The sequence below is a fragment of the Squalius cephalus genome, assembly GCF_949319135.1.
Source record: "Squalius cephalus genome assembly, chromosome: 10".
NCBI classification, from domain to species: Eukaryota; Metazoa; Chordata; class Actinopteri; order Cypriniformes; family Leuciscidae; genus Squalius; species Squalius cephalus.
This window is the reverse complement of record NC_137131.1, coordinates 37,415,735-37,440,581: the sequence shown is the minus strand read 5'-3', so window position 1 is coordinate 37,440,581 and position 24,847 is coordinate 37,415,735. Positions and strand designations below refer to the sequence as shown.

Sequence of the window (24,847 nt, the reverse complement as noted above, 5' to 3'; positions counted from 1 at the left end):
TGTTAACATCCATGGAACCTTTCCATTACACAAAAGGCTTTTTATAGTGAAAAAGAAAGTTCTTTAAATTATTAAAATGTTCTTCACAGTAAGAAGAAACCGGTTATTTTAAGAACTGCTCACTGAAAGGTTCTTTAGACTAGAGAACCAAAAAGGGTTCTTCAGTGGCATCTCAGAGCAGAGTCTGCAAAGCGTCACGAGAGACGGTGCACAGAGGTATGGAAATACATATGTTGACAGGCAGGTATCCTATCATTGCATTCGGACAAACATTCTTTGGTCCTGAGACTTCCACAGAAGATATATGTACATGTTTTTATATTTAGACCACTTCTATTATTGATTGCTATCAGGATGTAAAGAGAGTTTCAACCAAGTGTTTATAAAGCAAATTGCCTACCCTACCTTTAAGAGTGTAAACGCAGGTTACCTTATTATCGTGAGTGCTTTTCTTGCTTTTCTTTTCATTGATGTTTGCATATCTTAAATGTGTCTGTTATTTGATGCTTAAGATACTTATGTGTATAATATGACCATTTAGTTGTATGTATGTTTGTGTTCCTGAAACTGCTGTAGTGGGGATGGAGATCTTGTGATATAGACACACCCTTTCAAAAATGGGCCACTGCAGCATGCAGACGTAGCTGATGTAAGGATTCACACACACACACACACAGACACACACACACAAATGAACTACACTTACAATACTACTTTGTCTTTCCATGGAACAACTCAAAAACTGTGACTTCTGCTTTTTTTCCTCCAGTGTCGTTTGAGGAGAAAAAAACTATTTTTGCATATTGGATTTTGCAGACCTCAATGAATTCAGTGGAGTCTTCCTGTATCCCTCTGAATGTGTGTGTGTGTGTGTGTGTGTGTGTGTGTGTGTGTGTGTGTGTGTGTGTGTGTGTGTCTCAGTGGCCCCTGGCCCCGCCCCCTGGCCCCTCCTCTTTATTGTGAAAAAGAGTAGCGTTGAACTTCCAGCTTAGCTTCAGTATTAAAGCGGGCTGAGTCAAAGCGTCCTCCACCTCCTATACCGCCCTTCTCCCTTTCTCCTCCTCTCTGTCTCTCACCTGTCTCTGGACGCACATATGAGACGGTGACCGAGCAGCATGCGGAGTGGGAGGTCGTGTTGCTCTTGTGGAGTTTGTCTCAGTTGGATTTTGGGAAAGATTTGCTGTTGTGATGGCGCAGGTGCGTAAGTCAACACAGTCTGTTTGCTTGTGGAATGTATGCAGATGCATTCAGTTGAATTTCTTTTCACAGTGTGTGTCTGTTCATGCCCTGTGGGAGTTGAGTGTTGTGTGTCTGGGTTAATGATTATGATTGAGTTTTGTGTGTTTAATGGAATTTGTTGTTGGTGTATGTGCATCTTTTCATCTGAACTCTGGTATTTAATGTAACGGTTCACTGATCTGAATCCTGGAGATCTCAGACGAGCTCAAGGGTGTTTTGAGTGATTCAACTAACAATTATTTACAGATAACAGGGTTTCGTGTTTAATGCAAAAGCATTGCTGATTTTTCTTTCAGCAATCTTGTTTTTTTTGGAGGTCGACAAGCATTTACATTGTCAAAAGCAACTAAGTGCAATTAGTGTATATATTTTCCATAAGTCCATGTATTGCTTAAAAATGTAACCCATGTCCTTGGTGTTGCTAGCACCATGTTCTATGGATTGCGCTACAGGAACACCTCAAGAGGTTTTTTTTACCCATCTTACCCTTCGAAATGACTTTTCTGACATTCATTCATAAACATTGAGGTTTAATCTCATGTAGTCAGCTTGCAGTTGTATTATCGAAAATAGGAATTTTGACATGAATAAAAACAGATAATTTAGCGGTTACCTATTTTTTTTTACGTTATAAGGTGATTTGTTATTCATAAATATATCATTCAAATTTAAATTGTATCCCTTTTTCTTTTTTCCCTTTTTCATGTCTACTGTGTTTTGCTTTTTTAAAGCATAATTAATGGAAAAAAATAGGAAAGCTGTGTGTGTGTGAGCGATACTGCCCCCTCAAGCTTCTCTGTTTTCCTGTAACCTAATTTCACCATCAACAAACCAATGTGTCTGCTGTTCCCTCAGCTTTGAAGCTCAAATCAAGTTCTCTGCTCTGTTTGATCATTTCTTACCCTTTTTTTCTTGAAGAATAACACGCTCTTTGAAGATTCTGCACATTTTGGCTCTTAGCAATTGGCTGTGTGAATTAGGATCAGGGGTCTTCGAACTTTTTTTTTTAACAAGAACCTCTTAGTGGACAGATTGATGACACTGTACACTTATTGACTGACTTTTGTATCAGATTTTATGCCTGGGTTATAATGTGAATAATGCCATATCAATGTATTTACATACATTGCATAGATATTGCATAGATATATGGAATGGATAATGTACATCCAACTGGTTGTTATCGCAGAATAAACCCCGACAGGGTGATCAGGACCCCGACGTGAAGCGGAGTTTGTATCTGTTAATATTATTTAACCCCTTACCTGACAGGGATCACTGGTGATCCCAGATTATTTTAGTTCAAAATATGTTTGAGCTTATATATCTCAATATTAATAACAGTCTGGTTAATTTTGAGTCTTGAACTATAAACTCTCAAGGGTTGGCTTTCTAAATGTATGTGTGTTATGTTTCTATTCAGAATTACTTATGAGCAGTAACCTTTTTATTTTGGGCATTTCATGTATGCAGCACTTGCCAAAATTGGGGGTGATGAGCAAGGGGTTAATGGACCTGAGCTAACATGAACTAACAGTGAACATTTGTATTTTTATTCACAAATGTTAACCAAGATTAATCAATACGGTAACAACTGTATTGTTCACTGTTAGGTAACCTTACTATATTAAAATAGTCATTATTTATGTACGGTGTCACATTAATTAAGTATTCTTTAGCATTGGTCGATGTTAACATTAGATTAATATTGCATTTTGATAAAATGCGTTTTTTCCTGTTTTTGTTTTTAGTTTGAGATCCAACAATAATTGGAGTACTGCAGTACTGCTGCTCACCCTACAAAGTGTGAACACAATACATTTGTTCCTGCATTTTCTACAGGACTTTTAGTCCTTCTTTTTGTTGTTTTTGTTCTGGATAGAATGTAACATCAGCAACTTGTGCACATGAGTGTGGGTGACTGGTTATATCAGGTGGGTGTTTTATCTGATATTGAGAGAGAAATTCAGATAAAAAGGTACTGTAGCAGTATGAAGATTCAGTTTGTCTGTTGCTAATGTTGGAATGTTTAACCATCAGGCGCCTGTTGTAGTGACAGCAGTGAAACTTAAGGAAATTAAGCATAACAAAGGAGCATTATCCCTGCACGTGATCAGCGTGGATCCTCCCTGAGGCTGTCAGGACAAGCAGGGTGAGATCTGATTGGTCAATACCTGGGAGGGGGTTTTGGCGGGGAAGTTTCAAGGGGTGGATGGGGGTAAATGGCTCTTTGAAGAAACTCGTAATAAGGAAGTGACCTTTGTCCCATTCTCACCCCATGGGAAGTCACTTACGCAATGTCTACGGTAACTCAGTATTGCAGTGTCTGAACCAGCATTGAGTTAATGATCTGCACTGAAGCGGACAGCAGTGGGCATGAGGCATCAGGTTGGTTGTCTCAGCCCATCCTCTAAGGATTCCTGGTTATTTGCTACTTACAGAAATGTCTATGGACGCTGTTAATTAGCACAGAAAATCATTTTGACTCATCCCTTAGATCCTAAAAACAGATCAAATGCATTTACAGCAATGCACTTACAGCGGAAACCTAGCGGTGGTACTGGTGGGTTTTAAAAAGCACAAACATAAAGCTCATAATTTAGTTAAAGCACTTAACATGAATGTTGGGGGATGTTGTTTGAGCTGTAAAGTTGTCTACATTGTCTCTATGAGGAGGGAATAGATGTCCAGGAGGATAAACTTCTGTTCTGTTTTGTGTTTCTTACGTAATTCCTGGTTTTAGTTTGCAGCTCCGCAGTCAACTCAGCAGTTTGTAGCAGCTTTGGAGCTCAGAATGTTGAAGGATAATTTGAGGATGGTATGGATAGCCAGGATATTTAAATGCCATCCAATTGCTTTTCTATTGAAATGTTGAAAAACAGCATTTATTTCAAGTAGGATTTTTTTTGTAACAATGTAAAAGTCTTTACTGTCAGTTTTGATCAATTTAAGCTGTCCTTTCTGAATAAAACACCTAGTAGTTAGCCAACATCCCTTCCATGTGCCTTTGTGGTATTCTGGATACCAAGTGAAAGAAAGCAACTGGCTTTACCTCTTTTGCCAGTCATAACATGAGTTATGAGGATTTACGCAGACAAGTCTGATAAGCAAATCTATTACACCAGTTTTATGCTAAAACGAAATGTTTAACTGTTATATACTTCAGTATGATAGTTTAAATGACTAAATATTCGATTTTACAATTTGAAGGATAAGTACATTTTTCTGTGTTAAATTCCATGTGCCGTAAAGTCCTCAGTACGTTTCACTGTGACGTGCAGTCTGCCTTTGTTGTAATGTGTGCTATGTGGAGTCACAGAAGGCCTTTATGCTCAGATCAGGTCAAGCTGGTTTTGTCACTCTACAGTTGTCAGCTATAACAACTAGTGGCCTATAGACTAGACAATTGCTTTTCCTTTCACCTCAGAGAGGCTGATGTCCAACATTGTGCTCAGGTTTCTTGGCTTTCAGCTGTTGGATTTGGTTCTGTGGGTTTTTTGATGTTTCGGCTGCAGTGAACATCGCTGAGCTGGTATAAGACCTTTTTTAATGTTCTATATATTATGCAAATTTTTCAGGGGTTAAATGGCTTGTTCTAAATGTTCTGAGGTTATATATTACATGCCGATTTCTTAGGTTATATATTATGTCAAAATTGTGATTGCCTTTATTGGCTGTCTGTTTATTAAAATATTTGTTTAATATTTCTGTGGAAACTGTAATACATTTTTCTGGATTCTTTGATGAAGAAAATGTTCCAAAGACTTTGAAATAGAATATATATATATATATATATATATATATATATATATATATATATATATATATATATATATATATATATATATATATATATAAACAAAAACTGTAGTATATCAATTATACTAAAATAACACTGATGCCACTTTTATCAACTTAATGTGTCCTTGCTGAATAAAAATCTTAGTTTATTTAAAAAAAAATCTTACTCAGAATTGTTTACTTTTTATTGGTTGTCTATTAATTCCATTGTAGGATTTCTGCATGGTCAGTATCTCTATATAATTTCTCTGTCATTTTTATTCAACAGAAAACTATCCTGTGGGAAGTTCAGAGGTCAAATCGGAGTCCTCCGCATCACTGCAGCCACAGACATCGGTGACCTCTTTGCCTACCGGTTCCCCGGGACCCAAACGCTCTGGAACTACTGGAAACACATTAAAAAAATGGCTCACCAGCCCCGTACGGCGTCTCAGCCACGGCAAAGGCGACAACACTAACGCTAAAAAACCCAACAATAAGCAACGTAAACGAGACGGTCGCAAAAGTGTAGAACTGGGGCCGTCACACCAAGACAGCACTGAAGAGGTATGAAAACTATTTAGGAAATGTACTTACACTGCAGTGTTTCAACATTCCAGCACTGTAATAATACCACATACCAAACAATGTGTAGAAATGCATTCTCCTTTTATCTGGTACCACACCTAACATATTTTAGTGTAGTAACCTACAAATCTATGTAAAAGAGCTTCCTGTATAGGTGCATGTTTTATGAGGAGCGTGCCTGCTGTTAGAAGTCATGAATGATAGATTCCTGTTGGCTCAAGGGTGGCGGTTTTTATTTAAATGGGAATGACTCTTTCTCCAAAGAGAGGAAGACGAGGAGTGAACAGCGGAGGAGAAGAAGAGGCTGAAGACGAGCCCCACACACCCCTCCCTCCCCCCATGGAGATCATCAAGGACTCCTCCGCTCAGGAGGAGAAGGTGAAACACAGACTTTCGTTAATTTTTTATTGTTGTTTTTTCCTTTCCTTTTCTTGTTTTCTTTTTTTTTTTTTTTTGCATCCTTGATCCTTTTTAGTAAAGGAGCAGTTTACCCAAAAATGAAAACTTTGTCATCATTTACTCACTCTCATCTTGTTCTAAACCATGTTTTTTTTTTTTTGTCAGCCAAACTTTTTTAACATAAATTATTTATGTTAATGTAGCGCCTTTTCACATTTCCGGGTTTCTCAGAAGCGGAACTCGTTATAGTTGGGTAAACTTAAAAGTCATTAACAACTAGTTGTTCAGTTTGGTTTTGGACACACTGCATAGTCATTACCTGCATTATTCGGGGGTTAATTTGGTTGTAGAATGCGGTTGTCACTCATTGTTCATTTTACAGTTTACAATGATCTGTTTATTTTAATTTTTATGATTTAATTATTTGTTAGCTTTTCATCAATTCACAAACCTTAACTTTCTTCAGTCAACCCATGACATTTTTTTTGATCTTTTAAATGAATAATTTAATTCAGTTCACCTTACCAGTTTGAACATCTTGTTCATAGAAGAAATAATTAATTTGGGTTTGCAAATAACAAAATGTTTAGCTTTTCTTTATACACTTTGTCCTCATTGTTTGTGCATTCCCTTTCAGTTTTGATTCTTATCTCTCTCGCCGTCTTTCACTTTATCTCTTTCAGACTCCAGAGCCTGGCTCTTTCCCAGTGTTGGGTAGCGTCTCCCCGTCTGATCAGACACCCAGAGACCCAGAAACAGAGCAGAAGAACAAGGCCATGAGAGGGCGAATGTAAGTACTCATCTGACCTGCTCAAAGCCTGAGCAAATGAATTCAACAACAAATAAAGGTGCAAATCTTAGTATACCAGTTGAAACATGCTGATGTTATGGTGTATTCTGATATCTCTCATATTTCTACTATCTACAGGTTTGTGTTAAATGAAATGGTGCAGACAGAGAGAGACTATGTGAAGGATCTGGGTGTCATAATTGAGGTATGTGACAGATAACAACAAAATCATTTAGAAAGGTGCACACACATGTTATCTGTTACAAATGTAGATGTCCTGTCATGACACAGCACATTTCAACATTTGGTTAAACCTCTGTGATACTTTTGTTCACAATCATAACAGCTGATTTGCATTAGTCACCTTATATATTACTTGCAGGACAAAAATGATTACAGTGATCTGAAAAACATAGAGTATAATGTGACATCAAGAGCAGTTTTTTCTCCAGAGAACCATATACAGTGCAAAGGGGTTATTGATAAGACTTTTCCTAAGGTGCCGCAATAAACCACAGAGGAACATTTATTATTAAATAGTTTCCGAATGCCTGTTTTTCTCATTATCTCCAGGACTTTATGAAAAGGATTGGGGAAAAAGGTATTCCGGAGGACATGACGGGGAAGGATAAGATCGTATTCGGGAACATTCATCAAATCTACGACTGGCATAAAGAGTAAACCACAGCTATTTTCTTAAACAAAACCTAATGCTAGGCTAGAAATAATTTTTTGCAGCTGGTCAAAAACTAATAACTTAATTTAATAAAGCCACTCAAATACTCATTGAAGTTTTGTTGCTTTATTTAAAGGAACTAACAGAAAAAAAATGATAATATCCTCATTAAATAATAACTACAAAGTCCAAAAAAAATCCTTTTTGTGGAGTGTTGATTTATATAATATATAGAATTTGATATATTTGGTAAACTATCGTTCAGAAGTTTGAGGTCAGTAAGATTTCAGTAGATTTTTTTAGGAAAGTTATAAATTTTTTTTTTATATAAATAAATGCATTTATAATATAACAAAAGATGTCTATTAAATTAATTAAATGCTGTTCTTTTGATCTTTCTATTCATCAAAGAATCCTGAAAAGATTCATAACTTCATCAACTATTAAGCAGCACAACTGTTTTCAACACTGATAATAATAATTGTTTCTTGTGCAGCAAATCAGCATATTAGAATGATTTCTGAAGGATCATGTGACACTGAAGACTGGAGTAATGATGCTGAAAATTCTGCTTTGCCATCACAGGAATAAATTACATTTTAAAATATATTCAAATAGAATGCAGTTCTTTTAAATAGTAATGATGTATTACTGTTATACTGTTTTTTTGTTCAGTGAAAAAATCTTACCGACCCCAAACTTTTAAACTGTAATGTATATTCACTCTACAATGTTGTCACTGTCTTTCACACTATTTCCATAAAATGGTGTCTTTTTCTAGATTGTCATTTTTGATAGCAAATAAAAATAATCAGCATGCAAAACGTATGCATTAAATTTCCTTGTTGATATATCAACAATTACGCACACTGGAGAAGGAAACGGACTGAATCTCTGATGGGAATCTTATTCAGTTTGAATGAGGGAAGCTTATACACGTCACAAAATGTTTTCTGTTCTTATTTTTAAAGGTTCTTCCTCGGTGAACTGGAGAAATGTCTGCAGGACCACGACAGACTGGCCGAGCTGTTTATCAAACATGTGAGTTCGACAGAATAAACTCTGTGTGTGTGTGTGTGTGTCTAAGTGTTGTAGTAAACTTCATTCTAAATCTTATCCTCTGTTATGCAGGAGAGAAGGTTACACATGTATGTCATCTACTGTCAGAACAAGCCCCGCTCAGAGTTTGTTGTGGCTGAATATGACGGATTCTTCGAGGTGAGTGTGATTTGAGCAGCTCAGTTCTGTTTCCTCTTAAGTAAAGTGCTCGTTTGCTGATGTTCTTGGAGTTTCTGTCAGGAGGTGCAGCAGGAGATAAACTCCAGACTGTCCATCAGTGATTACCTGATCAAACCCATCCAGAGGATCACCAAATACCAGCTCCTGCTCAAGGTATTAGCCACTGAATTACACAATCATGATGAGACTTATATCCTTACAATACATACCATGGTAAACATAAGGGCTTTTCACACTTGAAATAGTTAGACCTGGGTCATTCTAAACCCCGGGTAAACGGAATCCTCATAATTTACCTGAGGTTAACAATTAATCCTTGGTATTCATAAACTGACGTTTCACACTGTACATTCATAAACCTTAGGTTAACGTCCTTATTTGCATATTTGCGGTGTCAGTGTCACTGATTGGACAAACGCTGTACACAATATGTTTATGCAAAGGCTTTAACTTTGCCCAACCTCATTATATTCTGACAGCTGTACTATCAAGTTTGTCCTGAATGGACTTTTTGGACTATAAAGGTAAGAATGAAATTTGTGTCACTCAAATTGTGACTGACAATTGTGACTCAGTCACGCTTGTGACCGACGCTAGTGGCTGCGGTCTTTGGCGTCCTTGTTAGCGTGCCCGGCTCCCACGCCAGTGACGCCAGTTCGAATCCCGCTCTTAGCGGATCAAGTAGGACCGGTTACATTTGGTGCCGTGACCCGGATGGGAGAAAGGTTTAGGTGGGTGAGTGTAACAGACGATGCTAGGCGTCTTTAGTGTCCTTGTTAGCGTGCGCGCCTCCCGCGCCGGAGACCACAGTTCGACCAAGTGTGGCACCGCAGTGCGGGGTTAACAGCACAAAAACGGTGCTAACGCCGTCCCAAGAGACATTTCGAAATATATTACTGGTTACATTCGTTTTTGTTGCAGAGACCTTTTATGTCCTATAAATGTGTAGAATTTATGATAATTCGCGCATCTTTCAGTGGACGATACTGTTATTAATTGAAGTTATTAATATCGGAACATGGATGAATGAGATAGTAAATGGGATAAGATTAATATTAAAAAGAAATATAAAAAAGCCACAAAAGAAAACTGAATCTGCTACTGACAGGATATTTTCTGTGCGCACGCTCCGACCCGGGCAGCAACATAATGTCGGCTCCGATCCGGCCCACATCTGGTACACGTGGATTCCTCACGGCCCAGATGTGGGCCGGATCTGGACCCACATCTGTCTAGGGAGCAGAACACAGACAAGCATAGTAGCTACAGAATATGTCAAAATGCCCGCCTTGGTGAGTATTCATGTAAACACATTCGACGTAAGTACTGCGCATTGTTCTGCACTCACTCACTCACTCACTCACTCACTCACACAAGAACAGGATTTATGCAACTCAGTTGGTAACTCAACCTCACAGTGGACGCCCTCCACAATTAATTCCATATTGCAACTTATTTATTGTTTGTTGCATATTTGTTTGTTTTTAGTTGTGTGTGGACCTAATAAATGTACTAAATTTAAATTTAAATTTTATTGAAAAAAAATATTTTTTTCTTTAACCAACAAAATAATAATTGGCTCTTTGGCCAAAAAAGGTTCCGACCCCTTGACAATAACCCAGGGTTTTGAAAAGCTATAGTTTTCTATATTAATAATATTTTACATTTAATTTATTTCCGCAATGGCAAATCTGAATTTTCAGCATCTTCACTCCAGTCTGATCCTTCAGAAATTGTGCTAAAATGCTGATTTGCTGCTCAAAAAACATTTCTCATTATTATTAATGTTGAAAACAGTTGTGCTGCTTAATTTCTTTGTGAAAACCATGATTCTTTTTTTTTTCTTTGGAGCACAGAAAATTAAACAAAAAATTATTACAATTTTATTGTCTGTCACTTTTGATTAGCTTATTGAGTCCTTACTGAATAAAAGTATTCATTTCTTTGGAAAAACAAACCTTACTGACCTCAGACTTTTAAATGACTGTGTATTTAGGAACCATAATAATACAGACACTTGACTCAGCAACAATCCAGAATACCCTAGCCACAACATAGCAGCACACTAAAAACTCCCAGAAAACCTTATGTCAGCATCACACTTTGATTTTCAAGCCTCATTTACATTGTTGTAGAATCAGGGAGTCTGTACACACACACACACACGTCTCTCAGCACAGCGGGTGGGCGTTAGCAAATGGTTATTGTTTACAGAGGGATTTTGTCGGGTTCTTATTCACTTAAGTGACTAATAAAATAAGAGGCAGAGTCAGAACAGTGTGTGTTTATTGAGTGTAAATCCCTTTCTCACTAAAGCTGCGCATAAACATATACTCTCTACGGCAAGCCCTGAAGGAACAATTACGCATTCATAATTCACTTTATTCAGTCTATTACAGTTTGCACTGTGTTCCTGTTTTTCTTTTTTGATGGGTAATTTGAAAAAAAAAGTCAGTTTTATCTATCCCCCTTCCTTTCTTAAGAGTCTGAGAGATGGCAAAAGAGATTTTAGCAAAAACAGACTCACACAATGCCCAAGCAAAACTATGACTACAATTGTACATTTTTCTAAAGGTATTACTACTCGTAGTATTATTATTATTATTATTATTATTATTATTATTATTATTATTATTATTATTATTATTATTTTACCATATGGCAGTGTTATTTTAGTATCATTAATATACCATTATAATATACCATTTTAGTATCATTAATATACCATTTATTAATACTTTGCCTATTAATATTAAAATTTAAATTTAGTTTTTAGTTTTTTTATGTCTTTATTTCAGTTTTAGTTTGAGTCATTTCAGTGCTAAACAGAAATTATGAATGTTGCTATCTGAAGTAAAGTTTTTAATATTTTATTTAAGTTAACGTTTATTTTATTTTAATTAATGTGCATTTTTAGTTTTGGTTAACAATAACAACATTGCTGTATGGTCAAATTATTATCCTATTTTAAGTTTCTTGTCTTTGCTTTATTTGTGACTTGAAGGACTTTTTGAAGTACAGCACTAAAGCAGGTCTGGACTGTAAAGAGTTAGAGGTAGGTGACCTAAGCAATTCTTTATGAACCTAAATAAATTCTATACATCTCATACGCTTCTGTTTGAAGAGTCCAGTGTTGTATTGACATTGCTGGTCTGTAATTTCTGTCCTGAAGAAAGCAGTTGAGCTGATGTCCCTGGTGCCCAAACAATGTAACGACATGATGAATCTTGGACGATTGCAGGGCTACGAGGTAAACTCACCTCTCACGAGACCAGAAAAACACTTCATGAAAATAAACTGCTAATTTGTATTTATTGTAACTGTAATTATTATAATTACAAATGTAATTGCAAAGGTGAATTACTTTTGCCTGACTGGCAGAAGCAATAAATGCTTCAAATTTACACTGACAGTTATTATCAGCATGATGCATCTAATAGTATAATTATATAGTACTATTATAATGCGAACATCAGGTTTATATTGGAAGCATAGTGAAAACTTGAATCTCTATAAACTGGAAGCACTAAAGCACAACTTAGAATATTCTCTAACAACGGACCAATCAGCTGTAAGCTTTGAGGCTAGACTTCAGTAATATACAGTAGTAATAGTAACATTAAAGGGATAGTTCACCTAAAAGTGAAAATTCGGTCATCATTTACTCACCCTCTAGTTGTTCCAAACATGTATGAGTTTCTTTCTTCTGTTGAACATGAAAGAAGATATTATGAAGAATGGCTTCAATGGCTACCATGAACTGTCTGGTTACCAACATTCTTCAAAATATCTTCTTTTGTGTTCAATAGAAGAAAGAAATGATGTAAATGATGACAGAATTTTCATTTTTGGGTGAACTATCACTTTAGCATACTTTATTTACAACAGAAATCCATTAGTAAAATGTGAGTTTAGAAGAAATACTTTTACACATGTAAATATTGCTACAAAAGTGTATACATATGTTTAGGAACAAAACTGTGATGAAATGTGGCGTCTGTCAACTAAACTGACTTTGAACTGTTTTGAACTTTGTGCTGTGCAGCACATGATGTAATAGACTAACAAACGAATGAAGTTCCAAATAATTGGTGCAGAAAACTGCTGTTATTTTATATCGAGGGAATTTTCTGAGAAATTGCACTAACTGCATCCAAAGAGAGTAAACTGCTACCTAAAGATGGCATGTAAAGTCACAAAGACACAGGCCATGTACACACTGCAGCTAAATGCAGTCTACAACCGCTCCTAAAAAATTCAGGTATCTTGACTTGATCTAGAAGATCACAGAAACAGAAGTGCGTGCTCGGGTGATTGCTTAGGATTGCTTGTGTTTCTTTGCACAGGGGAAGTTGACAGCTCAGGGAAAGTTATTGCAACAGGACACGTTCTTTGTGACAGAGCAGGACTCTGGCGTTCTGTCCCGCAGTAAAGAGCGCAGAGTGTTCCTCTTCGAACAGATCGTCATCTTCAGCGAGCTGCTTCGGAAAGGCTCGTCTACACCAGGGTACCAGTTTAAAAAGAGCATCAAGGTACATTCAGCACAAGTTGATCCAAGTTGAGTAAATAAATGTGACCCTGGACCACAAAACCAGTCACAAGGGTCAATTTTTGAGATTTATACATCATCTGAAAGCTGAATAAGTGAGCTTTCCATTGATGTATGGTTACACATGTATGGTCATCATACATACATGTATGATGTATGGTAATACAACTATTTGAAAATCTGGAATCTGAGGTTGCAAAAAAATCTAAACATTGAGAAAATCGCCTTTAAAGTTGTACATTTATGTACAAAAAATTATTTTTTATATATTTATGGTAGGCAATTTACAAAATATCTTCATGGAACATGATCTTTACTTAATATCCTAATAATTTTTGGCATAAAAGAAAAATCGATAATTTTGACCCATACAATGTATTGTATTGTTGGCTATTCCCACAAATATACCCGTGTGAGTATATTATTATACCCTTGATCCAGGGTCACAAATAAGTCTTTTTTTATGTTGTGCAACTTTTTGTGTGTGTGTGTTGACCTTTGCAGGTGAACTTCTTGAGCTTGGAGGAACATGCGGACAGTGACCCCTGTAAGTTTGTGCTGTTATGTCGTGGCTCATCTGAACGACTGACGCTACAGGCCGCCAACATCGACATCAAGAAAGAGTGGGTCCAAAGCATCCAAAAACTACTGGACATGCAGATCAATTTCCTCACCGGTGAGCGCATTATAAAAGGGTTCAGGGCGTGGAATTTGGTATCTTGGTAGTTGCTGGTTTATGACCAAAAAACAAACAGATCTCAGTGCTGTTTATTTTCTTTTACATTTATTTTTTTATTTCCGGGATCGTTCATAACCTGCTGCTCATCTTTTTCTGATCAGCTCTTCAGAACCCACAGGAATACCACAAGAAAGAGAGTGGAGGATCTTTGACCAGGCAGCTGTCCAATAGCAGCCGTTCCTCATCCTCTCACCCCTCCACCCCCCTCAAACCCAACACCGCCCCCAACGGAAGCCCCGCCCACAAGCCCAATAAGCATGCAGAGGTGAGCATGATTCAAAAATATTACACAAATCTACATGTAAACTAATAACTAGGGCTGTCAATCAGTTAGCTATTTTTTATGTTTTAAAGCAAATTATTGAATTAATATGGCAATTAATGAATCAAATTGATAACATATCAATGTTTGCTGAAGAAAAGCACCCAAATGAAGATTTTCCAAGACGTTACATTATTGTGGCAGATGACAAAAAGTGGCTTTGTTATTTTTATGTTACTTTATGTCCATATCATTAAACATAAGGTGGTACTTCAAGCTTGAATTGCTCTGAATGTTGGTAAATTCCATCATGATAACTGATCACTGGAAAAGTTCAAAAAAAAATTCAATTTTAAATAAGTAAAATATCAAATATTTTAAATGACCAAATTTGACATTACTGTTTCATCCTGCTTTCTAAACACTGCTCAGAAATCATGAGATTAATCACAAATTCTTTAAAAAAATAAACTTAATAGTCAACTTAATAGCAAGTAAATCTTTTCCAGATAGTATTTTTCATATATTTATAATATTTTTTTTTCAAAGTATGAATAGGTTTTTATTTATGAAAAATATGAGCGTGCTGTTCAAAAGGTTGAGGGTCAATTCGATTTTTTAATGTTTTTGAAAGAAGCCTCTTAATTTATTCCTGTATTAATTTTCAGCATCATTCCTCCAGTCTTCAGTGTCACATGATCCTTCAGAAATCTATGAAAAGCGTAATGCATTTATTTTCAGAATTTTTTGATGAATAGGAAGTTCAAAAGAACAGCATTTTTTGACAGTTAATTTCATAGTGTCAGCCCAGATCTGGCCCACATCTGGTACACAGGCCTAGCCTGACTTCGTCATACTCATATTCTAGTCAGAATGTGAGTCTGAGACTGCTCCATAGAGATTTGATTATGGGGCGTGTCTCAACCGAACAAGGAAAAAAAAAAAACCTCTGCACTCAATTGGATAGACCTACAACCAATCAGAGCAACGGAGTAAATGACGCATGTTCTTCATTCATATTTTCAACCAACAAAATGTCGCGGCTCTCTGTTCCTCATTTAAAATGAATGCGCTGTGGATATATCTTCTATAACAGACGCGATGGCGGAATCTACACATGATGTTTCATAAACAAAGTTCGGGAGAAGCACGTACAAATAATCAATCCAATATCAACTTGTCATCAAACAATACCATGTCTAACGTTACCCTATATCAGCATGAGGAAGCATATTCACTCTGTCAACTTACCTAACAGTCCTTGACAGTTTTTCAGCATCCCTCCACCACCCCGAATCCTCACTCTTGTCTTGTTCTCTCACAACCAGGAACACGGGGGGAGTATGGCTACCGAGCCCACAGCCCTCGGACAGCACGTCATATACGCATTTAGTCTATCTGACTTATTTGTGTGAACTCGTGAAATCTTATAGGCTATAAGCATTTATTCTATCTGACTTATTTGTAAATGTGAACTCGTGAAATCTCAATTCTCCAGCTGCACTCGTCTTTGTTGTAAACTAATTCAAATCAAGCACTCTTTGGTGACGTAGGTGATTACGTTACCGTTGCTCATCTGTCCATCATCATCGTATAAAGCCCGCCCTGACAATTTGATTGGTCCGAACAATTTTTGTTCGGGCATAATAGCTCCTCAACGGAGCGAGTCCAGACCGAACTTCCCGACCAAAAAATATTGTGGGCGGGGTTCGGGCTGGCACCCAGGCTAACACAGGCCCAGATGTGGGCCGGATCTGGGCCGACACTATGTTGCTGTCTGCGATCTCACCACTCTCACACTTACCAAACGATCTGAACTCTGACGTCAAACTGACTTCCACAGCAAAAGCTCTAGTGTGAACGCACCCTAAACAACCTGTGTGACAGGAGACCAATTATCTCAATTGCATTCTGTGCTTAAATAGGATTGTGTATTATCTAACAAATTCAATTAGATTCCCAGACCTTTTTAATTAGCGTCTCATCTAGGCCAGATAGATGTAATTAAACATAATTAGATCACAGTACACTAGTCTCTGCAGTGTGTATGCGTCTCCTCGCTGAGCTGAATGTGTCCGTGCTGCAGTGCTGTGAAGTTCCAGTCTAATTGTCTTTGAGGGGAGGAGAGGTTCCTGCTAGTTATTCTTAGTGGGGAGAATGGCCTAGTTTTCCAGCTCTGCCCGTGTTCCGTACCTGTTTCTCTTCTCTCTGCAGGGTCTCTTTCTTCCGTTCTACTTTCTCTCGTTCAGTCTTTTCTTCTCGCCGCAGTCTCTCTCTCTCTCTCTGGTGAGCTTGTAACTTGGCCTTGGCACACCCTGCATTCTGTGTCCCTAATAAATCACACTATCACTGAATTCCAGACTGGAGGAGCCACTTGCTACTTTTTATTTTTAAGCGTCTCGAAGCTAAGCTTTTCACCCGGCTATTTATTTCTCATGCCAGTAGAAGGTCAAGGTTGGCACTGGCGGAGACAGTGAGGAACAGACTTTTGTTCTGATTTGTCCTGAAGCGCTCGGCCGTATGAAGAAGGACAAATACGTTTGAAGTCCACATATTTAATTTGCATACATTACCAGTCAAATTGTTTTTTTGTATTTTTCTAATGTTTACCAAAGCTGCATTTATTTGATTAAAATTACAGTTTAAGACGAAATATTACAATTTAAAAAAACTTTTTTAATATATATTAAAATGTATTCCTGTGATGCAGTCTTCAGTGTCACATGATCCTTCAGAAATATAATGATGTAATATGCTGATTTGGTGCTTATCAATTATTATTGGTATTTAATTATTAATAACGGTTCTTGAAAACAGCTTAATATTTTTGTGAAACATTGAAATTATGTTATATAACATTGTCACTTTTGGTCAATTTAATGCATCATTGCTGAATAAAAGCAAAAAAAGGGTCCTACTATACCCAAACTTTTGAATGGTAGTGTATCACGGTTTCCACAAAAATATTAATCAGCACAATTTGTTTTTACATTGATAATAATAATTATAAGTGTTTCTTGAGCAGCAAATCAGCATATTGTATGATTTCAGAAGGATCATGTGACACTGAAGACTGGAGTAATGCTGCTGAAAATACAGCTTTGATCACAGGAATGCATTACAGTCTATTCAAATAGAAAACAGTTCTTTTAAATTGTAATAATATTTAGCAATACTGTTTTTTACTATATTTTTTAACCAAATAAATGCAGCCCTGGTGAGTACAAGAGACTTTTTTCAACAACATCTGAAGTATTCCAAACTTTTGACCAGTTGTGTATTCATAATGAGAACGTTTCATTTGTGTGCGTGTGGTTTTGTCCTCCAGGAGCTGGACGAGGGAGAGTGTAACGGCCTGTCTTCGGTGCTAGTGCAGCAGGATTACAATGCCGTGAAGGAGGACGAGATCTGCGTGGTGGTTGGTGAGACGGTGCAGATCCTGGCGTCCAATCAGCAGAACATGTGCCTGGTTTACCGACCTGCAAACAGCCAATCACCTGCTGCAGAGGGCTGGGTACCGGGTCACGTGCTATCCTCGACTCGGTAAAGCCACGCCCCCTCAACGCCTCGAAATAAAACCACTACTCACATTCACCCTTCAGTTTCACCAGCCTACTCTGGGAAAGCTTGCTGATACATGCCACTCAACCTCCTGTTAAGCTACTGTTGGTCGGACAGAACAGGAAGTCCCGCCCCTTTCCCTTCTGCCGTACAGTTGAGGACTACAGATGCACGCTACGAAAAATGGTGCGACATCACCCCCCATAGTCGATATGGGCAAAAAAAAAAAAAAAGAAAACAATAGAAAAAAGGAAGTTCAAGAAAATATATTATATTGCTAATAATTTAAAAAAAAAATGATTGTGTTGTATAGAGAGGAAACTGAGGTGAATTTGTCAGTGAATTACGTGTGGATGTGTATGGATCTTAACGTCATCCTTTCTCATCAACACGCTCCATTACGCGCAACAGACTGTTTTCAAATGGGGCTCCCCCTTTTTCCCCTGTCTGTCTATGCCAAGTCATTTGCACACTGTGTATATTTTCTTTTACTGAGATTTTTATTTTTGGAAAGGTTTTTTTCCCCCAAGTGTCTTATTTTTACAGCTGTTAGGCGTGGCAGATTTATTCTTTTCTTTCAGTTCTGTCAACCAGTTCAGTGTTCTGTACAAAGTATTCTGCACTTTTCCAACAAATAGTATCGCAATGACGACAAGTTGTGCAATATCACAATCGTCACAATGCTCATAACTGTACTTGTAACTAAAGATTTAAATGTATTATTCTGTATCATTTTAAATTTGTACATAATATTTTTGACATTGCCATAATAGATACACAGCAGAGGAAAACGGTCCCTCTATTCCTGTCAGGCTCTAAAAAACCAACACACACACACACACACACACAAAAAAAAACGAAATCCTGGTAGTCAGCACTGCCTCCAAAACCTGACCCTCTGATTTTTACATTTGACATCATCAGATTTAGTATGTAATAAGTTATCATCTGAACCATATCAGACCAGATGTTTACTCAAATTAGTCAATTAAAAATGGATGTTGTTGATTTCTGAAGAGTAGTTTCTGCTGTCAGCATTCAGATCTCAGAAATACGTGTAAATAAACATACAAAAAAACAAAAAAAAAACTAATTCTAGCAGGTATTTCACTTGTTAAACTCTGGAATGTTGTTCATAATAAAGCTGGCAATTTTTCATCTTGGACATAATGTGTTCTGTATCATTTGTGCATCTGTGCATCTGTCATCTAAACAGTATTGTTTTAAATGTAAATATAAAAAGTAAAAAACAATATTCATGCAATCAACATCAAGCATATACAAATCGTCTCGGTGTTACAGTATTGTATGTTTGTACAGTGAGTTCTTCCAATTACATGCACTATGATACACATGAACAGTGTAACAAAGTGTGACTGACAACTGTGTTTCTGATGAATCAGTCTGAAAGCAGAACAATGGAACAACAATATGAAATATGAACAACACAAACATCGGGCTACTGCTGTCATTCACGGTAGTATTTTAATTATATATTTTAATACTGACTGGTTAGGGTTTGATTTAGCGTTAGTTGCATGCATAATGTAGGCTAGGCCAAGTTATAGTCACTACATGTAACGAGTAAAATAGTTTTACACATAAAGAAAAGTTTTATGCTTAGAAACGTGTTTGAAATAATACTGACATGAGATGAAGATTGATAGCAACACAATTTATTCTAATTTATTTGACTTTATTTGGGATGAAAGATTATTTTGGTTTGTCAGGAAAGCTTGACATGGTCACATGACTAGTCGAATGTTCTCGTTATCTCAGTAACCATGCTGTTATTGGAAACTTTATTCTAATAACAATAAAAAGTACACGTATTAATTTAATCCTGGATAAGCATATTTCATTAGTAAGTGAAAACTTTCCCGTTTTTGTGATGCGGCATCCAAACCACTAGGTGTCAGTTTAAGCTCAAGATGGCTGCCATTCATCCAAACTAAGTCGCTTTAATAACAATCATAAAACAATCTCTGTCCGAACCATCAGGCATGATTGTTGCATATACAGCACCTATACACAATAATACAGTTATAGAATAACAGGCCACATATTCTTTATGTAACTCTCAAAAATACATAATTAAAAAGATTGGGGATTATTTATTTTAAGTAAAAAGAAACAGTAAGATTTCTTTATCCTTTGGGTTAATAATTCATGCATCAGATGGTTAAATAGGCTACAAGACAAAACTATGAAATATTTACTGTTACCTCAACAGAAAACAAAGAGACGTGTGTCCACTTCTATCCATTGAGGTATTGTCTGTGGATATTATAAAATCCACAGATCTGCTATAGGATCTCTCTTCATTAATGAGATTGGAGATTGATGAAAGTTGCAAATGTTGGTAACACTTTATTTTACAGTGTCCCTGTTACACATCTTATGTAGCTACTTACTATAGTAGGTAACTGCACAAACAAATAACCCCGAACCAACCCTAAACCTAATTATAAAATGAATACATATTGTTAATCAATGCTAATACTATTAATTAATACTAATACTTATTTGTATAATCACACTGTAGCAAAGGCACCCTAAAATAAAACCTAACCCTCTCTTTTTTTCACCATTTAGTAATGCTACAATAGGTTACTTTATTTTTACGGTGACGTAGTATTTTACTTACGTACGTACTGAGTAATATTAATTAACTACATGTACTTAGTATAGAGTTGCGGTTAGGGTTTGGTTTAGGGTTAGTTACTTGTAATTATGCATGATTTGAAAACACTGCGTTAAAATTTTATTGATGTAAATTATTTCCTAAAACTAATTCCTAAAAAGAACAAAACACTCCCACCCTATCATTAAAAAATTAATTAAAATAAAATAAAAATAAAAGGGTGATTCTTCAATTAGGGGAACTTTTATGTCCCCAGGTTATACATTCATGTTAAAAATACTATATTATAAAATAAATAGTTTAGTTATTTCAAATAATATTTATTGCACCACCAAAAAATGTTATACACTAAAATCAGTATGATTTCCATTTTTAAAAATGTTTTCATCACTAATATTTTGCTACTCAGGCCTTGTCCCCAACCCAGACAAGGGGACATATCATGCTAAATCCACTTTTTTATCCCTTAAATGCATTTTGTTGTATATTTGGAGTGTTTAGAAGTACAGAAAAGTTGAAATTATTCTCTTCAGGTGCTTCGTTGATATCTTTATATTCAGTTTTGGCCTTATTTTTCAACCTGTTCCGATTTTTCTGTTATCTATGACGTTTTGTGAACTATTACGTCACAGAATTGCAGCGGAACTGCCAAATAAGGACATTGACTTCCGGCCCAACACTTCGAGCAATCCGCCATTTTTATTTCTCGCTGCAATTTTGTAGTCCAAGCTAAAAGATGCAGAAGTTACGAGAGGGTAAGTTAAAATGTTCGGTTGTTGGATGTAGTAACCCACACGCTTCATTACACCGTCTAATGTAGATGAACTGCCGCGCATGTTTAACTGAAAGAACGAGTGGAGAGAGAGAGACCTGGTCGCGCGCACGCACTCTCTCTCTCTTCGGAGCCAGGCGAAAGTGTAAACAAGACACCGTCTCCAAACTAGACGCTGTCTTGCTCTCTCTCCCTCGCACATATTAATCAAAATAAATCGACATGGTGGTAAAAGGTCGGAAGACCAAAGTTTCATGTGTAAATACAGTAACACACCATTGCGATACATCCATATGAAGACGTTCTTCTGCAGGTTCGTCGTCTTCATTTTCATTTCGCTCCGGCTCCGACTCTGGCTCGAACATGTAAGGCTGGCTGGACAAGTCTTCCGTTGTTGACATTTTGTTAATAACGTGTGAATAAAAAGTTTCTGTGCCGCTATAATCGTATCTCTGCTATGAAACTACAAAAATGGCCGAACGGGGTGGAGTTGAACCTCTGCAACCTGGAGAGGGGGCGGGGTATGAAGTGTCTCAATTGTATTTAAAGAGACCGCACCAAAATGAGTTGCTCTCAGACGCACATCAGAAAAGGGGTAAAAAAGGGGCCTGTGGAGCTATAATAATGAGGAATTCAGACCCAAGCATTGCAGTTCTGCTTTATATAGACTACAAATGTATGATTTATATGTTAAAAGGAACGATTTAAAAGCATGATATGTCTCCTTTAAAACTTATCTGCTCTGAAAATGTGATAAAGTCAGTTCATCAGTTTATCAGTTCATTAAAAAATCACAATATATGTTTAAACAGAAACTTAAAAAGGCACTTGATGCAAAATTCGGGTTCATATCTGTGCAATTTGTGAATATTTTTAACAATTTAGTAACAATACTGTCCTTACCGCGACAGTCTATGATTACAACAAGGATATTTTTGAGGGTAAGACTTGTTTATGCCGTAACCATGGAAATGAAGACTAGCAGGGGAGCACATGCCAGCCATGAAAGAACAGTGATATTTGAAGTCTGAAAAAGTAAGTAATTTAATCATGAATTCCTTCTGATCATGGAGTAGACTTATTCAGCGTCATTACCATAAATACTGTAGCAGCAATATTTTGATAAATATATATGTATATTCACATGATTTATGTGTATTTAAAGTTATTTTTGTACTAGCATGTTAGCAATGTTAGCAAATCCATGACCTAGCATCTTTTTTCCTGAAATAAATAAAAAATGTCATTACCGCAACACGTCATTACCAACACACAACTTGTTGTGATGGTAATGACAAGTGATGGTGGTAATGACATGTTCTGTGTCACTATCTATATCATATTATGTGTTTATAAATTAAGTTAAAGAAGCATAATAGTGTGATTTTACAATGAAACTTAAGTGAGATGCCTTACTTCCTAAAACTATTTTTTCTTATTTTTTAGAGATTATAGAAAAAAATTGAAGGAAGATCCTGTAAATATCAGCAGTACATTGACAGAGAAAAGGAAAGATACAAAAGAAGAAAAGAAACAGGAAAGCTTAAAGTAATCTGGAGTTCTGGATATTCATGTTAGGTCAACTAGTGTGCTCTCTCCCTCAACTTTTTTACTACCTCTTTTTCTGTAAGTGGGCCCTAATTTAAATTGCAGGAAAAGTGCAAAGTCTAAATTCTAAATAAAACCTAATTTTATAACAAGGACAATTCTTATGAAATTAAATTAGCTTATTTTAATACCATGACCAAGATCCTAAACAAAAACATTGGGTCACCACAATACTCCCACATGACACACAATGGCATGGCTGGAGTTAATCTTCAGGACACTTTGCTTATTGAGTGACTACACTATGCCTGTCATTTAAACTAGGGCCCAGTATCTCTTTCTCTCCACATCCCATCCATCTCCCTTTATCATCTCTAATTCACATTTTGAATGTTCAAATACATGTTTGAAAGCAAACGCATTTCATTATGCATTGTTAGTTTTAACTCAATGCAACTTTTATGAGTTCTTAACCCAAACATATAATATTTCACCTAATGGTAATAGTCATAGTTATGAAATGTTTATGAAGGATATTTTTATGCTGTTTTATCCCATTGTGACAATTGATTCTCTAGAAAATATTGTATGGTTTCTTCATGATTGAAATAAACATGTTCAAGTTGATGGTTGTGTCATATTTATATATATCTCCTCACATCTGTCCATTTCTTTCAACAACACTCACCAGAAGTCATTATTTAAGCCTTTAAATTTGCTTTATGTATCAGTGCACTTTTCATTTATGTCATTACCAAAACACTATGTCATTACCAGAACAGTGTGCCATTACTGCCACGTTGCTTAATTTACAGCAAACATGCCTTTAAAACTGTTTTATGTTCAATCTTGAAGTGCTACATGAAAAGCCTAATGAAATACTCATCCACCTATTCAAAGAAAAAACATCTAAAATTAATTTTCCAGAAATTAAACAAAAGTGTGCTTTGATGAACACAGAAAAACACATTTTGATGGTAAGAACAAGAAAATATATGTAATTCGCTGAATGGAAACATTTTGTTTTGTATACGTATTGTTGAAGGTTAACAATGTTTGCAAGATAAATGAGTTTAAATGATCTTCTTGATACATTCTTTGCATTATGAGACTTTTTGATGTTGTGATGGGAATGACGTTTTGCAGTGCCAGTTGGCAAATAGATATAAAATACTCAAATTATATTTAAGCTCAGTCGTGGCCATTATTATATCTTTACATCAAAGCATGTAAACATTGTCTTGACATAATTCTAACAAAATTCAACCAAATTTCATTCATCAAAATGTAAGATGGCAAAATTGCCCCCAATTGAAGAATCACCCCAAAATAACGTTTGGTGCCGCTAAAATCGTAGAAAGACTTCACCCTTAAATGTACCTGTAGTAAATAAAATGACCAAGAGGGGGCAGCAACACTGTAATGCTTAAGAATGCACATTTATCTAAAGAGTCAAGATTAAGCAAGTTTTAATAGAAGCCATTTCTTTCAAATTTTCAGCACGCAGTGTAAAACTATTATATAAAAATGCTCTAAACATTATGTATCACTTGCTTTTATTTGCTGTAATATTTCTGGGTGTACTGGATACAATATTACACACATAAATAATAAAATATCAAGATTTTATTTTTAAATATGGGGAAAAGACACCTCTGAGTTGTTATCCTCATGTAAGCTAACTCTCAATCCCTCACTGAGCGATGGTTTTAGCATTTTACTTCCCTCCTGCCTGTCAATTTAGTTGTCATTGAAAAAAATAATAATGATATAAATAATTAATAAAGTGCCAGACCTTGAAAGGTCAGAGCAAAGTCTAGTACACTTCAATAGAATACACTTCCTTTACAACACAGGTTTGTACATGTGAAATTGAATGTACCACTGGTACAACGTGACAGGAATCACCATCTGTTGCTCAAGAGTTTTGCACTCATCCAAGTGGTTTCAGAAGCGAACATGAACCGTTGGGCAACAGAACCGCATACTTGATTAGAATTACTGTTGTAATACATAGTGCACTGCAGCTGAGACACTAAAATCGCTCTTTATCTACATTTG

The 24,847-nt window shown here is 36.3% G+C and overlaps 1 protein-coding gene across 3 annotated transcripts in view; it reads left to right on the top strand.

Moving 5' to 3' along the window:
- Positions 1-18,665, top strand: part of kalrnb (kalirin RhoGEF kinase b) — an 89,651-nt gene extending 70,986 nt beyond the window's left edge. For 2 of the 3 annotated variants that reach the window (XM_079884771.1, XM_079884772.1), the window contains 14 exons: positions 5,309-5,586; positions 5,872-5,985; positions 6,690-6,796; positions 6,935-7,001; positions 7,370-7,473; positions 8,444-8,513; positions 8,604-8,690; positions 8,772-8,864; positions 11,716-11,766; positions 11,884-11,961; positions 13,058-13,243; positions 13,765-13,936; positions 14,101-14,264; positions 17,590-18,665. In XM_079884771.1, coding sequence (XP_079740897.1) covers positions 5,309-5,586; positions 5,872-5,985; positions 6,690-6,796; positions 6,935-7,001; positions 7,370-7,473; positions 8,444-8,513; positions 8,604-8,690; positions 8,772-8,864; positions 11,716-11,766; positions 11,884-11,961; positions 13,058-13,243; positions 13,765-13,936; positions 14,101-14,264; positions 17,590-17,808 — 1,790 coding nt within the window. In that variant the 3' untranslated portion in view covers positions 17,809-18,665. Of the gene's footprint in view, positions 1-996; positions 1,198-5,308; positions 5,587-5,871; positions 5,986-6,689; positions 6,797-6,934; positions 7,002-7,369; positions 7,474-8,443; positions 8,514-8,603; positions 8,691-8,771; positions 8,865-11,715; positions 11,767-11,883; positions 11,962-13,057; positions 13,244-13,764; positions 13,937-14,100; positions 14,265-17,589 lie in introns of those variants that run through there. The other variant, XM_079884773.1, reaches the window with a different exon arrangement.
- Positions 18,666-24,847: the final 6,182 nt, after the last annotated feature.